This window comes from Lotus japonicus, chromosome 5 (genome assembly GCF_012489685.1).
Source record: "Lotus japonicus ecotype B-129 chromosome 5, LjGifu_v1.2".
Classification (NCBI taxonomy): domain Eukaryota; kingdom Viridiplantae; phylum Streptophyta; class Magnoliopsida; order Fabales; family Fabaceae; genus Lotus; species Lotus japonicus.
This window is the reverse complement of record NC_080045.1, coordinates 66,230,133-66,248,019: the sequence shown is the minus strand read 5'-3', so window position 1 is coordinate 66,248,019 and position 17,887 is coordinate 66,230,133. Positions and strand designations below refer to the sequence as shown.

Sequence of the window (17,887 nt, the reverse complement as noted above, 5' to 3'; positions counted from 1 at the left end):
ATTATAACAGAGTAAATCAGTGTTATAAAACTCGGCTCGGACCGGCCAGTTCGACCGGTCTGATCGGGAACCGGACCCCTAACCAGTTCGAGCCATAGATCAGATCGGCCATGCATCTGACTCGGTGTAAACCGTGCGACTCGGCCGGTTTAGTCAAAAACCGGTGACTCGGCCCATCTCGGTTCGACCGGCAAGTCAGTAAAAAAAACGTTCTAAACTGTTTTGAAGGAAGAAAAAAACTGCGTTTTATGGAAGGCTGGCACGCTAGTTTTACAGTGTTGAGATAAGAAAGGGATCTAGGTTTTCTCTCCTTATGCCTTTCCTCTCACCTCCCACTCTTTCTTTTCTTTAGTTCATCCCTTCTTGAGAAAGGGAAATACTGGTTGTTGTTGGCTTCAAATGAAATCGAAATAGAAAGAAAAGAAGAACAAAAAATATCAGATGGGAAAGATGACGTGATTTTAGAAGGAGTTATTTTTCATTGAATCTCTCTCTGAATGCCTATGGAATGTAAATGTAAATTCAAAACCAAAAAAACTTACCCATTCGAATTAGGCGTCTCTTTCTGCGCCTCTTTGTGAAATTTCTAGGTTTTTCAATTTTCAACAAGACGATCAGAGCCTTTGAATTCAAGTTCTCTAGAAATAGCTGATGTGAGGATGCAGAGTCTTGGCTGCAAGACGATGTTCGTGTTCGACCACGGAGCCTCCTATGACAGCATTCAGAATAGGACAGCCCACAGGTTAGGTCGCAACCCAATTCATAACCTTCATTCAAGGTTTTTAATTTTTCATCCTCTTATATTTTCTGTACAGAATATAGAGTTCCCTATTTTTTCACTGTCCTGGACTTCATGACCCTCTAGCTCTTGCACTTGAACTCTCTCTTCTGTCCTTGATTCATGATTCGTTTTCGTTCTTCGCCCAACTTCTTTGGCTGCCTATGCACTAAAACTTAAGACGTTGAAGGAAACTGCTTATACTATTTCAGATCTTTTTTTTATACTGGACAATTGTTGAGAATTATCTTACTTATTATGTTTATAGGTTGTAAGGGCAAAGAAGGAGGACACAAGAACTGTATATGCATTGAAAATCACGTACAAAAATATTATTACCAAAGAGAACAAAAGAGCTCATGTGAAGTTGGAACACGTAGTGAAGTTGGAATGTATGTACATCTACTGAACGTACTATGTACACATTGGAGGATGATTTTTTATCATGCACCAATGGAAAACCATAGAGGAACCTAAGGATTGTAATGAGGTATGCACAAGATTCTTTTTTGCAGTCTCTCCTTCAGTCATTAAGCTTTTATTGTGAATCTTTCTTCAACCTTTCCTTTTCATTTTGTTGCTGGTTGGAATGGTGGATGTTTGAGCAAATGGGTGGGTCCCTCTGTTAGAATCTATACTTTTTGTGTTTTTGGGGCTGGGTATGTTGGGTCTTAAATGGGGTTTTGTAGAAGGGTTCCAGTTTGATTTTGGAGCTTTTTTAACTTGAAGATCTTGAAGAATGACAGTGGAGGACTTGCCAGGATTCCTGTTATATTCTTTGGGCCACAATCAATTTTCTGTGGCTAAGAGGGTGAAGATGATGAACTTGCAGATAGATTATTCTTGGATGTTGCATTAGAATAAGTGAATTTCACTTCTTCTAAGGGAAAATTAGATAGGATAATGGAAGTGTTGCTGGCAGTACCAGCTCAAAGACCCTAAAGAGTATCAAGATTGAGAATATGAGTGGGCTATCCCAGCCAATCACATATTTCAAGTCTCTGAAGTTGTCAGAAACCAGTGTGGAGAAAGATGTTACACAATGGATTTTGGATTACATGAGAGAAAAAGCACTAGAAATGGTAATTTTGATTGCTTGCACTGAAGCATTTGACAATAGTGGCAGTGGAGCAGTGAAGATGTGCAACGAAATGAGGGTACCCTTTCTCGGTAAGGTTCCTTTAGATTCAAAGCTTTGTAAGGCTGCTGAAGAAGTTAAGTCATGTTTTGGTGAAAAGGATTTGTCGTGAGTGCTCCTGCATTGAAGAATACTATAGAGAAGTTTATGAAAACTAATCCTGCATTGAAGAATACTATAGAGAAGTTTATGAAAACTAATCGGTTGTCCATGTCCTTAGGTAATGGAGTGTAGGTAAGTTTGTTTAGGGCGTTCTATGTAAATTGAAGTTTACTTTGGTCTATGAACCTCTTTACATAGAAAAATTGGATATTTTGTCTTAAGGCGTGTGAAATTAATTATATGTGGCTGAGACATTTAAGGACTAAATTGTATAGTTTTTTGGGGAGAAAATAAGGTGAACTCTATTTTGTTCCAATTATAAATGAAAATATAATAAAAATTTCTTTGTTTCAAATGGATAAAATAAACAAATAAATTGTTGTATAGTGTTAATATGACAAATTGTAATAGCGGACCAATGAGTCATGGAATTCGATACAAAATCATTCACATGGAATTTGAGTGATCCTTTCAAGTAGATAGTGAAGGGACATAAGTTACAAAACTTAAGTGCCTTCAATAAAAAAAATAGTTATTGAATGAGAATTCTTGAAGTTTCAATTGATGATTAATAATTATAATGAATTATGAATTATAGTTATAATAAGATCTGAATACGAATATATAACGCTCGCGTCTGTATTTTTATTGTAGTGGTAATGATAGAAAAATGAGAAATGCGAAAATGTTTGAAAATATTTAAAATTATAAGAGTAATATATGGAACTTGATTAAAAATTTAATTAATAATTTTAAAAATAATAATAGAATGAATTAATATTTGAGGAAGAAAACATTAGAGATATAGATTTAAGATCTATATCAAATCCTCAAATTAAAATAAACACAACGATTTGAATTTAAAAAGATAACATATTTTGTTTCAAATGATTCAAATAAACAAATAAATTCTTCAAAACTGTTAGTATTTCTAGAAAGGCTTAAATATGTTTTTGGTTCTCTAAAATCGGGGTTCTTTGGTTTAGACCCTTCTAGAAGTAGATAATGATTTCATAAATCAATTGAGTGAAGCTTTGAAAGTGGATAATAAAGTGATATAAGTAACAAAAATAAAGTTCCCCCAATAAATATATAACAGTTACAGGATGTAAGTCTTTTTTTTGAAAGACAGAATGTAAGTCATTCAAATACATATAAATATAAAGAACGAATTCATAATTCATTTAAGTGAAGCTTGAGGGACATAAGTTACAAAAGTGAAGTTCCTTCAGTAAATATACACAGTTAAAAAATATAAACTCTTCACATTTCAATTATGATTAATAATTATAATATATTTTAGGTAATAATTATAATTGTTAAGGTCATAGTTAAAATTGATATATAAATAACATCCAAACATTTTTATGTTTATCGTAGTGGTAAGAATAAATGAGATATAAGAAAGTGTTTGATAAAAATTAAAATTATGATTAATACATGGACCGTGATTAAAAAGAATTTAAATTAATAATTTTAAAATAATAATAGCATAAGTTTTTAGTTTCTACGTAAATATTCAAAATAAATGTCAAAATAAGTTTTTAGTTCGTTTTAAAAATATTTTTTTTAATTTTTAATTTTTATTATTTAGTACTGAAATTTTATATTAAAATAAAAATCAAAATAAATTTAACTTAATTCATGTATACTTTAATTTTAATAAAAGGATAAAACTCACATTAAATTCATCATATCCATAACACCAAGTTTTTAAATCATGTAGTGACATGTTTTTGATTTTTCTCGAAATATAATAATTAAGTCTTAATAAATATCATTTTTATTTAGAAATAAAGCTCATTTGTCATTGTTTCAATGACGAACTTGACAAAATGGAGATAAAGAACTTGACCTAAGTTTTTTCCTTAATAAATTATTGAATTATCATGGTTGGATTGTGAACAACAAAAATAAAGCTGTTTAATTTTCTAGACATAGACATTCTTTTTTTACAAAAAATGGCAGAATAGAGAGACAACACCTCCAGACTATATCAATAAGAGCGCCAATAACACGCTGAGGAGGCAAACATAGGCCCGCACCATGTAGGAGTAAAAGAGGATCTCCCCAAGCAAGGTTGTCCATCAACTAGGATTTTACTGGCCTTTGGGGATTCGAACCCTCGACCTATGTGGAGATGAGAGTTAAACCCGAAATATTTGAACAGTTGTGTCAACCCATGTTGAAAAAGCAAGTGAAACAACTGTGTTCCGTGCTATAAAATCACGCTGATTGCTTTTAACACACCCATTTTTACTATTTACACACCCTGAACTCATATTTTTAGATTTTAATTTCAAAAGAAATGAATATATGGTTAAATTAAGGGGGTGTGCAAAAAAAGATTTCCTAAAATTAGTTACCTTCATGTGTTATCACACTCAAACTACTGGGCAGTCGAAAGTTAGATGGGCAGCATTGTTCATTATGTCTTTATTTTATGGTCAGTTTGAAGAATTATATTTATTTTTAAACATGTTTACAATCAACATTTTTATATAGCCCTTTCCAGCTAAAAATTCTGAGTTCATCCTTCAATTCGGAAAAGTTCCATTGAATCTTGGTGGATATGAAAGATTCTGAAACAAAAAGCGATGCCTCAAGTTGAAATATGTTGGTTTATATTTTTCAAAATTGACATTTTTACATTACCAATAATCATATGTAGCATTTCCGAGAGTTATAAATTCTACATGATTAAAAATGCTTATTTGCGATAATGATGATCACTCCTATAAAGCTCAGCCTTAGTAGAAGTGGGTAGCGGCATGGACGGTGTATCCGCCCTTCCATACTACTTTAAATGTAGTTTATAAAAAAAAATTAGAATGTCATATCAGTTCTTTGGATTTTAATATATAATTCAAAATCTATATAAAAAGCTAAATAAAATAGTGCAACATTTATATAAAAAAACACAGATAAATATAATTATTGCACTTTTACAAAAAATGTCAAACACATTCATCGCAGAAAAAAAAAACTTTTAAATTTATGATTAAACAAATATCTTTAAAAAAAAACACAAAATTTTAAAAACTCAAAAAAAAAAGATGAATATACCCGTACATCGCACGGGTAAAAAATACTAGTATAATCATATAATGTTAGTTTATACTTTGAATTTATAATTTTTTTAACATAAACCGAGTTAAACGGTTGAACCATTGACTCACCAGTTGAACCATTGACCCATTAACCCAGTGCCATGACCGAGTCGATGGTCGAGTCGAGTTTAATAACACTGGAGTAAATGATATATTTAAAATTCAAGATCTCATGTTTGATATGTAAAAAATTGATGTAAAAATTCATCATTTCATCTACTAATATGGTATATGATTTCTGAAGCATTGTAAAGAAATTAAAAATTTATTTACCAAACGCATTCAGAAGTTCATTGTAGTAAAAAAAGAAGTTCAAAGGAAAAAATTGACTTATGGCAAAAACATAGAATAAAATACAAAATAGACGACCGACAATAAACACCTATTATACAACGTAGAGAAAGAAGTAAAAGAAAAATGAGACAAGACTATAAGATTCACAGAAATCACAAAATGTGGCAAACCATATTTACCCAGCTCGTCATCCCTCAAACTGCTTGCTGTCTAAAAGAACACCATGTTCCCAAATTTCAGTGTACCTGTTCATATGGCAGTTGAACACAAATCAATTGGGATTGCTAGCAATCAAATGTAAATAGTACGTGCGAAATTCTTTAAACATTTCATAATTCCCTCACATACATCGAGTGCGTCGTCTTACAAGTTCTCAAAAGTTGGAAGAATTAAAAGTTTGACATTTCAAATATGCAACAATGGGAATTTAACACAAGTTCATGACTGGGGATGTATGAGGTTTATTTATTACTTTTAAAAGTGACGTATATTTTTACTTGCATAAGTGCTTTCTTATAAGATAAGCTTAAATAAACTTTTTCAAACCCAACCTGTATTGGATCAAACAGCCCATGATTATCACATTAAAGTGGAGGTTGTTAATTGGTTATCAAATTATAAGTTGTGGATCAACCCTTCCACAACCCTTCTTTTTCCTAACAAATGTCAACGCCATATCTAACAGAAAGCAAACCTAAATGGTGGTCATATAGACATATATGTTGTCTAGGAGGGAGGAAACATAATCAGCATACTTTAAAAAGAAAAAAAAAACTCAGTACTAACTGAGCTTATATACCTTGTCCCATCAGCATTAATACAAAGAAACTGGCCATGCCGCCATCCATCTTTGAAATTCCCAAAGTAGGCATCACCAGACTTTGTGTAGAACCGCCCTTCACCATTAGCCTTTCCTTTCCAAAAGTTCGCAAACCACCGATCACTGGTGTGAAAATAAAACCAACCCTGTATAATCAATAAATGGTATTTATCATCCAATTCACAAATAGAACCTCATCTAATACTCTATCAGAGATTATTGTGTAATAATTACACTGTGTGATACACTTTCCAAATTTAAATAAATAAATAAATATATATATATATATATATATATATATGATGTAGCTGTTTGGAATTCTAGAATTAGTGCACAAGATCAACAGGAGAAGTTAATAAACATCCCTTTGTTTAAGTTACGTGATGGTATATCTTTTGCTCAAATTTCTAAATGTAGTGTCCAAGATCAGCACGAAAATTACTACAAGTTGGATACACATGTTGATAAAAATCACTTTGTTTCATCTTAAGCTTTGACAAACGTCACCAAAGAATCAATTTTGAAATGGTACAAACCTTGCCGTGCATGACATCATCCCTCCATGATCCTTGAAACATATCTCCGTTTTTGAAATAGAAAGTACCGAGGCCTGATCTCTTACCATAGCGCCAAAGACCATCATATATACTTCCGTCTACAAGGATAAGACGCCCCTGTTTGTAGATTTTCATTTAACATAGTTGTTCTCTTCCACATGTTGGCCAAATATAAAAGAACTTCCTGAGTCCAGCTAGACCAAACTCTGCTTGCTATAATATATTCTTAAAAATTTACCTTCCCTTCTGGCAGACCTCCCTGGCATCGCCCCTTGTATCTTCCTCCCCTGTATTGCATTTCTACAACAGGACTCCATTTTTTTGACAAATCGCGTTCTGACTCCTGAGCAAAAAATATAGTCATACCTAAAATCCTTATGACTTGGGATTGCAGTGAACTAAAAATTTAGAACATGAGAATAAAAGTTTAAAACTAATGAAGTCGTGATAAATTTGTCTTGGCACTGGATAATCACCAGAGGTAGCACAATCTTGAGGGTTATATCTTTGGAAAGCTATGTTTTTCTGCAAAATAGGATATTACCTATTATCACCTATAATCAGTAAGGGCTTGAGATGAAGAATCTACATCCAATACACATGGCAAGATCTATAAAGTATGGGGCATGTTATTTTGTACGGGGGGGTGGCATTTCCGCATTTGAAAATTTAAGAAAAGCTGGTCCCCTTTATTTTTAGTTATTTCTTAAAGGAATGAAGAACTTTACTAGAAGGACAGGAGAAACCCAATACAGAAGGATTAGATATGGTTCTCAAATGAACAAATAAATGAAAATAAACCTAAACAAAGACGCTAATATAACAGATCTATCCACAAAAGTATAAGAGCAACTAGAAAATGGAAACACACTCGTGCACATCCAATTCTGGAGAACTATCCCTTCTTAAATTATTAACTATAGAATATATAAATTTATTTCACATAAGAATTTTTCCCCAAATATCACTAGTGGCAGAATGTTACTAATATTCTTTCAGTAGTATCTGCATGAGCAAGTATCATCAACAAATTTCAGTCTCATTATTACCAGCATAGATGCAGCACGAACAGAAAGAACTCCATCCTTCTTTGATTTGTTAGCATACTTTCCCTTCAAAAGTGAAGAAGCAAATTCCCTTACTGCTCCTACACCTGCATCAGTCACACTACTCCAACTAGACGTACCTCCATTTAACGTTGGTACTTTCATATCATTATCAGTTTCAGACTCAAGTTTTTTTGTCATAACTGAGATTTCTAAACAGTCTTTCAACTCTTCTGAATGCCTCACACCAACAGGAAGATGGAATATGCTTATGTTATCAACCATGGGTGCATCTGCTGCCCGTTCTTGGGCCCATTCCCTTGCCACTTCAAATCCAGGACCAAGACTCCAGTTTTCAAGCTGCTCTCTTGGAAAAGCAGAGTCTCCTAATGCAACTTGATTTGATTCTAACAAGAACAACAGGCATAGATATTATTCAAACAAAATTCAAGTGCACCAAAACAAATTAATATACTTTTTGTCTCTCAAATTACCTTCTTCAGTACTGGAGTCATAAAGGGCAGGATAATTTGCAGTGTCGTCAAATAAATGTTCCTCATCTTTTTCAACATCCCTATAATAGTTCAGAAGCCAAAATGAGAAAAAAGTGAAACAGCAGGATAATAGCTGTTAAAATAACAAAAGGAAAAGAACTTGCACATAAGACAAATAGAGCCCTTAAAACAAAAAGAAAAGAACTTTAATGTAAGAAAGATAGAGAAAACCTTGAAGCAGACAACTTTGAGCTGATGTTGCTCACTGCTGGCTCCAACTCTTCATAGTACTTGTCAAACCTGTCATCCATGACACTGGGAGCAATCTTATTTGCCCCCTCATCAATGTCATAAGAACCCATCATTTCTTCACATACTGCATTCTCTTTCCCAGTGACCATTTGTTGCTGATTATGTTTTCCCCAAAAGCTAAAAACATGAGGAAAATGCAGGGCAAGTCTGGACAGTAGACCCCCACTCTGGGAAGGCTGCTGAACATTTAAACTGCTAATCATATGAAAAGGGAAACCTTTCAGAGATTCTTAGAAGCATCATCAAAGATTAAAATACTAATTATGTTTTAGTTTACACAGAAGAAATAAATTTACCAACAAGCATTCATATCTTCAAATAAGATACATGCTTACCCAAGTCTCCTTCTGCGTTAAAATTCTTCTGTTTAATAAACAAAATGGATACTTACCCAAGCACAAGGACAGTTGTTATCAGAAGGTTGGGCTCGACATCAGGCTCAAATACTGTTGATATTATAATATCTCCCATGTATTGTGTAGTTTGACGGAAAGTATGCAAAAACACTGCTATATCACTATCATTGATGGGTACAGAACGTGTGAGAATGCATATCACTATGCTATTTGGATCCTGAACAAAAAAGTGATTATACTAAGTTCATGCGGTCGAGGAAAGGAACAAGAATGCAACCAGAAGAGTGATCGTTAAAAGCTTAAATGTTTTTTTTTCAAAAAGGTTCAACAACCAAACAAATGGCAGAAGGTAAATCATTCTGAAAAATGATCTACCAGCAACGAAGACATTTAATTAAAAAAAAGGAACACATTTTAAAAATTTGTGACCCATCAACAAAGAAAAAATATATCATGCATGAATATGGAAAGTGCGTACTGCATAGTACCTTCAAAGAAACACCGAGGAAAGGACAATCAAATATAGACTGAAAAATTGAAGTTCTGATGTTATATGCAGCTCCAAATCCAATTCTTGCCTCTTTATAGCATTCCAGTATCTGACCAAAGCAAGATTGGCTTTTAATAAAGCAGAGGGGTGAAAGGAAAACGTGAAATTTGGATTAAAAAAGAGACCACATAGATATTCAAGTTTGGACCTGTTTCAAGAAAAAATGCAAACTGGGCTAACAAGTAACTTCTGAGAAAAACAAGTCCAACACTACCAGGGTGAGAAGTCCTACAAACTTACTTTATTGATTTCTGAAGTGCTGGTCTCTTTCATATCATCATGCATTTTATCTATGAATTTTCTGTGCATCCCCTGCAAAACTTTCAATCTGTAACCATATGATAGTTGCATGCAAAAGTAAGCAACATACTTGGAAATAAAACTTACAGATCTTAGAACAGATATAGCCTTAATAGCTAGCAAAACTGCATCATTCGCAGTCTTCATAGCCTCATCTAGAGTCAATAAGTCTTTTTTAAGCAGTGCATCAATATCAATTTCTGTCATAAATCAACACAAGCAAAACCAAAATTTCAGAATCTTTGTAGGCCTGTTGGGGGTCCTATTCAAAGTAAGTTATATTTTTCCTTCCCCTCTAATCCAATCTCAAATCAGTTTCATTTTACCAATTTGAAAATAGAAAAAGGCAACTGGCTTATCAAAAGTTTAAAGTTAAAATAACTCCAAGCCTTAATCCCACTAATCTACTTGTAGGTATGCTTGAGTATGTTCAGGCAATATGGATCAAAAATCTTCTATATGTAGGGCATGCTGTAGATAAAAATCAAAAGGCATTACAAGAATAAATGGGAACTTTTTTAATAAATAGTTCCTCATATCAGAAATAGGAAGGCCCTCAAAATCTATCTTCTGGTGCCCTGTTGTTTTGGCCAGTCAAGTAAAGTTTATAAGTTTTCTGATTTCAAGGAGATTGGCAAAGTAAATCTTGTAAAAGAACATAGCCAGGAATTTTAGAAAGGTATTATTTGCTATTAAGTGAATAAAAAATATATGCCCCTCTGGTATGCACTGATTAGTGACTATTACTTTAAGTCACTCCAGACCATGGTGTTGCAAATGCAACTGACACCTACCATATATCAGATTGCTCAGTCTACATTTTCTAGAAGATTCACTTAAACATATCTTGTTACTAAGCAAAGTCATCAAGCCAGCTCGTGACATATGCCTCAATGGCCTTGCAAAACAAATCAGCAAGCTTCACCTTCAGACTTAGCTCATCCAAAATGACAACCTTCCAATAAAGTTTCTGGGTCATTAACATAACTAAATGTTGTTTTCTGAAAATCAAAAGCTTCCCTTTAAGTACTATTGTACTAAATTCAAATTGACAAAAAACAACAAACCAGGAAAAAGCTGACAATCATATTTTAACAAGAAAACATATGACACACAGCTCACCAATAAGTAAATTAGTGTTGTCCTTAAGTTTCCCCATCAAAGCTTTCACCTGAGAAAGCATAACACATATATAATATCATACAGATAAAATGAATGAATAACAAAATAAGTCTCCTACAGAAAGTATTCTCTGTCTCCAATACAGAATAACATAACATACATAACTACACACCCGATTATCACATATTGAGATATACTATTACAAATAACTAGTATTTTTTGGGTTAGAGTACTCATTCAATATATTTTGATTATCCAAAAAAAACTATTACAAAGAACTGCCGGTAGTTATTTTCTGATGATAACTGCCATAAAGCAGCTATGCTACCATAGATGCCATAAAATGTCAAACCTACTAGATATAGGATGATCCTTTCCCTCTTTACTAGATCAAAGAAAGTATCAGTAAAATATTCAATATCTCTAATCTCAACAAGCTGCTTAATAACCTTCAAAGGAATTCTCTCAAGTAAATAAGATGGTGTGCCCCCTGAAATGTTCATCATATTATAGGTTTGAATAACTATGATGTAGACATTTTCTAGTTGTGATTTCTTATGTCATCACAGCATCAGAGTATATGATTCGAAAGCACCAATGATACCTCATCTTGTCGTCTTAACCCTTCAAAGCTAAAAGGCTTCAGCACTATAGCAACTGTTAATCCATTTTTCGACCTTACAGTTTCAAAAATATCAACTGCAACAGTATGGTCCAATCCATATCCTGCACTAGCTACCTGAAAAAAAAAAAAGGGGCAAAACCAAAGGTCATTCATACATTAGACCACTTTCACATGTTCTAGCTAGAAAAATACATCTTAAGTATTGATTTTGCATAAAATATATCACCATCCTAGGAATGTAACCTCAATCCATGTCATTCAGATTTCACCATATCTAATGCGACAAAATAACTACTAAGATTTTCAATTGAAAAAAATGAAATGTGTATTTTATGCTGATGAACAACAACAACTTCAAGTACGCAAGTAGCTCAGTTGATTTCTGTGTCTAGCACAGCACCATTAGCTGAATGGGATAAGCAAACTAGTTTAACTAGACACTCAAGAGTTTTGAGGTAAGGAATGTACAAACAAGGACAATAGTCTTTGAACATGACTTCATAAATGCTGGAGCTTTCACAATTTCTGGGCGAGGTTCTGCAAAAATAACAAAAAAATATCATTAGCTTCTAAAAACATAGAATATGGATGTGTATGTATATTTGAACCGGATTTCATTCCTGAAACATGGTATTTTCTCCCATTTTCCTTTCCTTATTTTCTATTTATTGAAAAGCTATGGTTTGTATAATGAACATATCATCTGGTTTGAGGTAAAAGCTTCATTTTTCGTGGTGTAAAGCATAGTATAATAAGGTCCCGTTTAATTAAGCGCTTATGATCATAAGCACTTATTCATAAGCTATTTAAAAAAATTTATTGAAATAAATTGAAAATAAGCTATATATAAGCATAAGCTCTTTTTCATAAGCTATCCTGAGTAGCTTATGAAAATAAGCTCAAAACAGCTTATGGTAGCTTATGGCCTACCATAAGCTGTTTGCATAAGCTCTCCCAAACACTATCATAAGAGCTTATGCTATCAGATAAGCTCGAATAAGCTCTTCCAGACAGGGCTTAACAAGAAGAGCTTAAATGCAATTTAACTTTCCTTAAACAGAAAAAAGATATGTCAATACACGTTTCTACATTGCATAGAATTGCAGCATTCTCAGTAATGTAAAATCAAAGAAAAACCTTCTTGAATCGACCATCGTTGTAACTGCACCTCTTCCGATTCTTTCATCAGAATATTCCTGCAAGACATTGATATCTTCAGTTCAGACAAATTCAAAATGCAAAAGTTAAATAAAAAATTGAGGACAACTGAAACGGCGAAACTAGAGTGTAGAGGAATACCAAAACCGAAGCGACGACAACTGAAACGGCGAGTTCAAGCAGAAATCAAGCACGGCGTCCTTCCGACCACCAATGACAATAACTTCGACGAAATCAGGGTCCGATTCACCGCTCTCGACTCCGCTGCCGCCGTAACCGTTCGATGACGCCGCCGCGCAAAACCTGATCTGAAGGAAGGGTTTGGAATTGCGAAAGGTAGCATGATAGCGGGGAAGAAGAGAGCACCGAAGTTGAGTAGATGGAAATGGAAATAACGAAGCATGAGAAGTAGCAGCGTTGAAGGTGGGGATTGCAGAAAGCTCCATTTATAGTAGAATTTCCATTTAGCGAGCAATGGCTATGGCTATGGCTATGGCTATGCTTTCTGTTTTCTTCTGCAATGCAATGTGGATAGAGAACGAGAACCTGGTGGATAATAGTTTAATACAGAATTAGCGACGGAATGAATCCATGATTAAGTGACAAATTTACATATGTGATTTTGTTACCATGAATCTTAATATTTTTGGTATATTGGGAAAACCGGGCTTGGGCTAAGAAGCCCTATAAGCCCAACCTATTCAATTACCCCCAATAACTCATGGACTAGGGTCTTTTTGTTTTCTTTAGAATAAATTGGGTCCTGTTAATCTATCCCCAAAGAGGCTCGAGAGGTTCCAAAGTAGGTGAATTTTTTTGGGTAGCATTTTGACCATGAATGACCAAAAAAAGAATTTGACCATTTTCAACTTTCAACACATGGCTGGAATGGATACATGCATGAGGTAAAACGAGCCTTGGTGTATAAAGTAACCGTTTGAATAAAAAATTATATGTATACAATATTATATACATATATATTTAATATAATATATAATTTATATGAGGTAGTAGTATAAAAGAATGACTTTATAATAAAAATATTACTTTATTAAATATTATAATATTAACACACTTTATGCCAGATCAGAACCTAGTTATAATATATACCTTATACTGACCGATTTAAAAATATAATTGAACATCTTTTTTTCTGAAAGTACTTTTCCTATATCAATCTACATACCTCATTGTCATTTCTTATAAGTATTGTTTTGTTTGCTTAATATCTATGCTAAACCTTTTTTGGTTATTTTGAAGTACTCCACCTCTGTTTTTATGAGATCACTTTAAAAGAAGCAAGTTGAGTTTTAGAGGTGCGACTGAGGATTTAGCTAAGTAAAAGAAAAATTGCTAGTTTATTTACTTTGTGTTTTCATTGTTTGAGTTACAATTTTCATATATCCAATTTAGATTTTATCATTGATTAACTCAATGTGATGTTGATTTAGATTTTAGCTATTTTTGTATTGTTTCATGCAATTTTAGTTGTAATAAACTCATTGGAACATACAAGATATTTGAAATTGAATTCTTTGTTCAGTCGGTTGAAGTTATGAAACTAGATCAAGTTCACAACATGCTAAAATAGCTAAGCTGGATCATTTTTTTAATTAAGAACCGCTGAAATCTTTAATTGTGTTGATATGAATCACATGAGTAACTAGCTATATTAAATCGAGTCATGTAATTGGAGCATGTCTTTTGTTCGACTATGTAAACCGATATCCTGAGAAACCCACATCATGAAGATTATGTTGGTGATTTTAGAATCATCAATGTATTTTAGTAGTAATGTGATCTACTATAGGATGATGCAATTACGCGTTAGGCTCGGAATCGAGTCAGGTTAGTGCGGAGTGCACGCTCGGTGAGCCAAGGCATAATTGACCGCGAATACGAACCGGGGTCCAAGGGGCGGAGCCCCTGGCTGGGGTGCGGGGCAGCGCCCCATTCGAAATTTTTCCTGAACGGTTGTGACCCTAGTTTGAAATTGTTTGAAAAATTGTGACTTATTTTCGAACGGTTGTGATCATTCGTGCAAACACAACCTCTTATATAAGGTTACTTGCAGCCTAAGGAATTCTGTACAGAAAAACCAGAAATAGAATACAGAAACAGAAATACGAAAAACATAACATCTCTACTTTCTTTATCTGTTCTCTTGTGCCAAGAAACAGATTGATTGTCAAGTATTATCCCAACAAAGATTTCGTGAACCCAGGCAATTATAGGGTCGAAATAATTTGTTCGGAAAGTGGACGCTCACGATTCTTGACTTTATCCAGGATTATCACAACCAGTTTTCTAACAGATTATAATTCTTACATGAACTCAAAACCTCTTGTAAGTGAAATAAATCAGCTAGGTTATCACCCTTCTTGTTAGACACTGCAAGAACATTATTAAAGTCACCGACTCAAAGCCAAGGGTATCCCTAGAAGGTCGAAGCCTCCCCAATATTAGCACAAGAAAAATCCCTTATTATTTATTTATGGGAAGCTCATTATAAGCTCAATTTATTTAATCCATTTAGGTGCACACAGATAGTAATAAATTAAAAATTGTTACGTTTCTACTCCAATTTCACCCAATACTATTTGGGAAATTTCATTTAACACCCCCTTTTTTTTAACTCCCACCACCCTGTCCATTTTGGAAAATAATTTTTGGAACTAACTTTATAGAAAATTAATTTTTAGAAGTAAAATTTTGGTGATGTGGATGGAAAAACAGAGGGTGCCCAAATATATTTCCCTCATCTATCCTTAAACCGGGCCTGGACTGGGAAGCCCAACCTATTCTATTGAGTATTACCATCAATAACTATTTTGTTTACAATAAATTAGGTCCTATTAATTCATCCCCAAAGAGGTTCCAAAGTAGGTGATTCTCCCCATTAATGCTTGTGCTCCAAAATTATCTTGACCATGAATGACCAAAAAAAGTAGTATTTGACCATTTTCAACACATGGCTGGGTACATACATGAGGCAAAACGAGTTTGGAATGTAGTTGGTATAAGGGGACATAGGAGAAACTATGGGAAAAGACAACAATAATAAGGCTAGTTTTATCTATTTAGGAAGAAAATGCCGCCGCCGTTGAAAATCAGCATGTCCTTCTTCTGAAGGAGACCATGTTCTTCTTGGAGCAGCATGAACTAAGAGTTCTCACTAAAAGTCTAATAGAGTCTTGCCAATTGAGTCTTTGTCTTCAAATGGCTTTTGTTGAAAAAATATAGCCTAATTCAATTCATACATCAATTAATGTCATACGTGCGTCTAGTGTGTCTTGGTGTATACTTGGCCTTAATAACATTATTACTCTCGCTATTTCTTCAATTTTTTTTGCTAAATGCTAGTCTTATTTCTTTGATTGCTTACCTAGCTAGCTAGGAGTTGAAATGTCTAGCCACCGTTCTGAAAAATTGAACCAAATCGGTCAGTTCGATCGGTAGGAACGAGAATCGGAAGATTTTAATTTTAAAATAAAATATATATGAAGTGTCTGCATCGTTTAAACATCTAAGTATCATTATTGATTTTTTTTGGTTATATATCATTATTGATTTTAAAATCAAAAGATATGTTTAAATGATGTTGGACATGTTTCATTTAAAAACTTACATTAGTTATCTTGTTTGACTGTATCTGTATTCCATTTTTTGATTTTTTTAAAGAATTTAAGACTAAACAATGAAGCAGTACAGTTATGGATGCAGGCTCTTATCCTTTTATATTCCATACCTTTATATTCTTTAAGATTTTCTATTTGGTTTCTTGCACTTTGGATCTTTGTCTAAAAGAATGACAACAGGGTAGAAACCAACAAGCAAAACGATGATTGGGACTTCATTGCACATTTTTTAATTTATTTTGGGCCCTTTCATTGATCAGCTTCAAAATCAAATATAAAATACAGAGATTGATTTGTGTTAAGTAAGATTAATAGCCAGCCACAACACTATAACTTCACCAACTTCCATATGTGTTTAAAAGTCTAGAGATTAGGTTTCTGAAGTAGAGCTTTGTTGGCCTGTTAATATACTTTTCATAGGTTAACTATTTAAGAAATAAAATAAAAAGTGGAAGACAAGTTTATTCATGCACTTAGTTTTGTATATAATATTTGATAATTTCAGTTAGTAATTTTCTGTTTAGTCTGTATTCAATTTATTTTATGTTTTTCTGTGGATTTTTTTTTCAAAATTATCATATTTAGTATTATTCTAAAAAAAATAGTGGGATAATAATTTTTTTTGTTATTAACATTAGAAATTTTTCTGTTTCCATACATCACAAGTTTTTTAGAAATAATTAAAAATAGTTATTTAAATATCTAAATCAAAAATTCAATCTGATAAGCAACACTCTTAAGAAATTTTTTAACTTTCACCACAATTGAAACGGAATTGCAATAGCAATTGAGTTTTTCTTAAAAAAAAGTTTAAGTTGTTCATAAGTAAAGTCATGTACTTTGTAATCTTTAGTGGATAGATCCAACTTTAGACCTTATATAGTTTCATGGATTGAGCTATTTTAACAGCCATAGAAAGAACCTCTCTCAAATAGGTCCAATTATGCTGGCACTATAGTGTTTAGAAGACAGATCAGAGCTAAATATGGCAGTTAGAGGAGATGCTTAAAAGTTATAAAAATTGATTAATCTGTGACTGTGAGATGAACCTGACCCATTCATTATGATTCTCAAAATTAGAGACCTTATTATCTCTTAAGAATATATATCAAAAATCTTATTTGTGGTTATGCTGTCATTGTTTCAAAGAATGACACCTTCCCCTGCAACGATTGGTGGTTTGTTGAAAACTTTGCTAATAAAATAAGATTTGAAGAAAAGACAGCCAAGTGAAGAAATGGAACAAAAACTGTCTTGATGAAAATAATTATGAAAAAGTTGAGATAATAATATTAATAACTATCCCTGTCAAAAGACCTCATAATTCCCAAAAAGCACACATTGCACATTATTCTATCTATGCCATGGTAATATCTAAGGAAAAATCCAGGTGACAGTGATTTTTCCCTCCTCACAGGATCTACGGTCCAGGATTCAGCTGTCTCTTGGAAACAAGAAACAGGCTGTGTGACCTTATCAAATGTTCC

At 33.3% G+C, this 17,887-nt stretch overlaps 1 protein-coding gene and 1 pseudogene across 5 annotated transcripts; one reads left to right on the top strand and one right to left on the bottom strand.

Annotated features, from left to right (window-relative positions):
* Positions 1-268: 268 nt before the first annotated feature.
* Positions 269-2,239, top strand: LOC130721342 (cytosolic Fe-S cluster assembly factor NBP35-like; annotated as a pseudogene).
* A 3,135-nt stretch (positions 2,240-5,374) lies between these two features.
* LOC130718470 (protein ACCUMULATION AND REPLICATION OF CHLOROPLASTS 3, chloroplastic) lies at positions 5,375-13,336 on the bottom strand. Of its 5 annotated transcripts, none has more exons than XM_057569068.1 (16): positions 12,904-13,334; positions 12,742-12,800; positions 12,077-12,141; positions 11,584-11,718; positions 10,980-11,028; positions 9,945-10,057; positions 9,798-9,869; positions 9,496-9,606; positions 9,043-9,224; positions 8,571-8,846; positions 8,340-8,419; positions 7,849-8,252; positions 7,038-7,142; positions 6,779-6,897; positions 6,222-6,365; positions 5,375-5,667 (listed from the first exon to the last, which is right to left on the bottom strand). In XM_057569068.1, exons 1-16 carry the CDS (start codon positions 13,206-13,208, stop codon positions 5,610-5,612), a joined length of 2,277 nt encoding a protein of 758 aa, XP_057425051.1. In that variant the 5' UTR covers positions 13,209-13,334; the 3' UTR covers positions 5,375-5,609. The 5 variants fall into 5 exon arrangements, with proteins under 5 accessions (XP_057425051.1, XP_057425050.1, XP_057425048.1 ...); XM_057569067.1 differs by having other exon boundaries at positions 6,222-6,388; positions 12,904-13,331; XM_057569065.1 differs by having other exon boundaries at positions 6,222-6,388; positions 6,779-6,916; positions 12,904-13,330.
* Between the last annotated feature and the right edge of the window lie 4,551 nt (positions 13,337-17,887).

What these genes read in the sequence shown, in the direction of transcription:
- LOC130718470 (XM_057569065.1), bottom strand. Translation starts at nt 13,208, where the DNA reads ATGGAGCTTTCTGCAATCCCCACCTTCAACGCTGCTACTTCTCATGCT. An exon ending in TTCGTGCTGCATCTATGCTG is followed by an intron (nt 7,143 to 7,848) that starts GTAATAATGAGA and finishes TTTTTTGCTCAG; the next exon opens with GAGTCAGAACGCGATTTGTC. An exon ending in GAGGTCTGCCAGAAGGGAAG is followed by an intron (nt 6,917 to 7,037) that starts GTAAATTTTTAA and finishes ATCTACAAACAG; the next exon opens with GGGCGTCTTATCCTTGTAGA.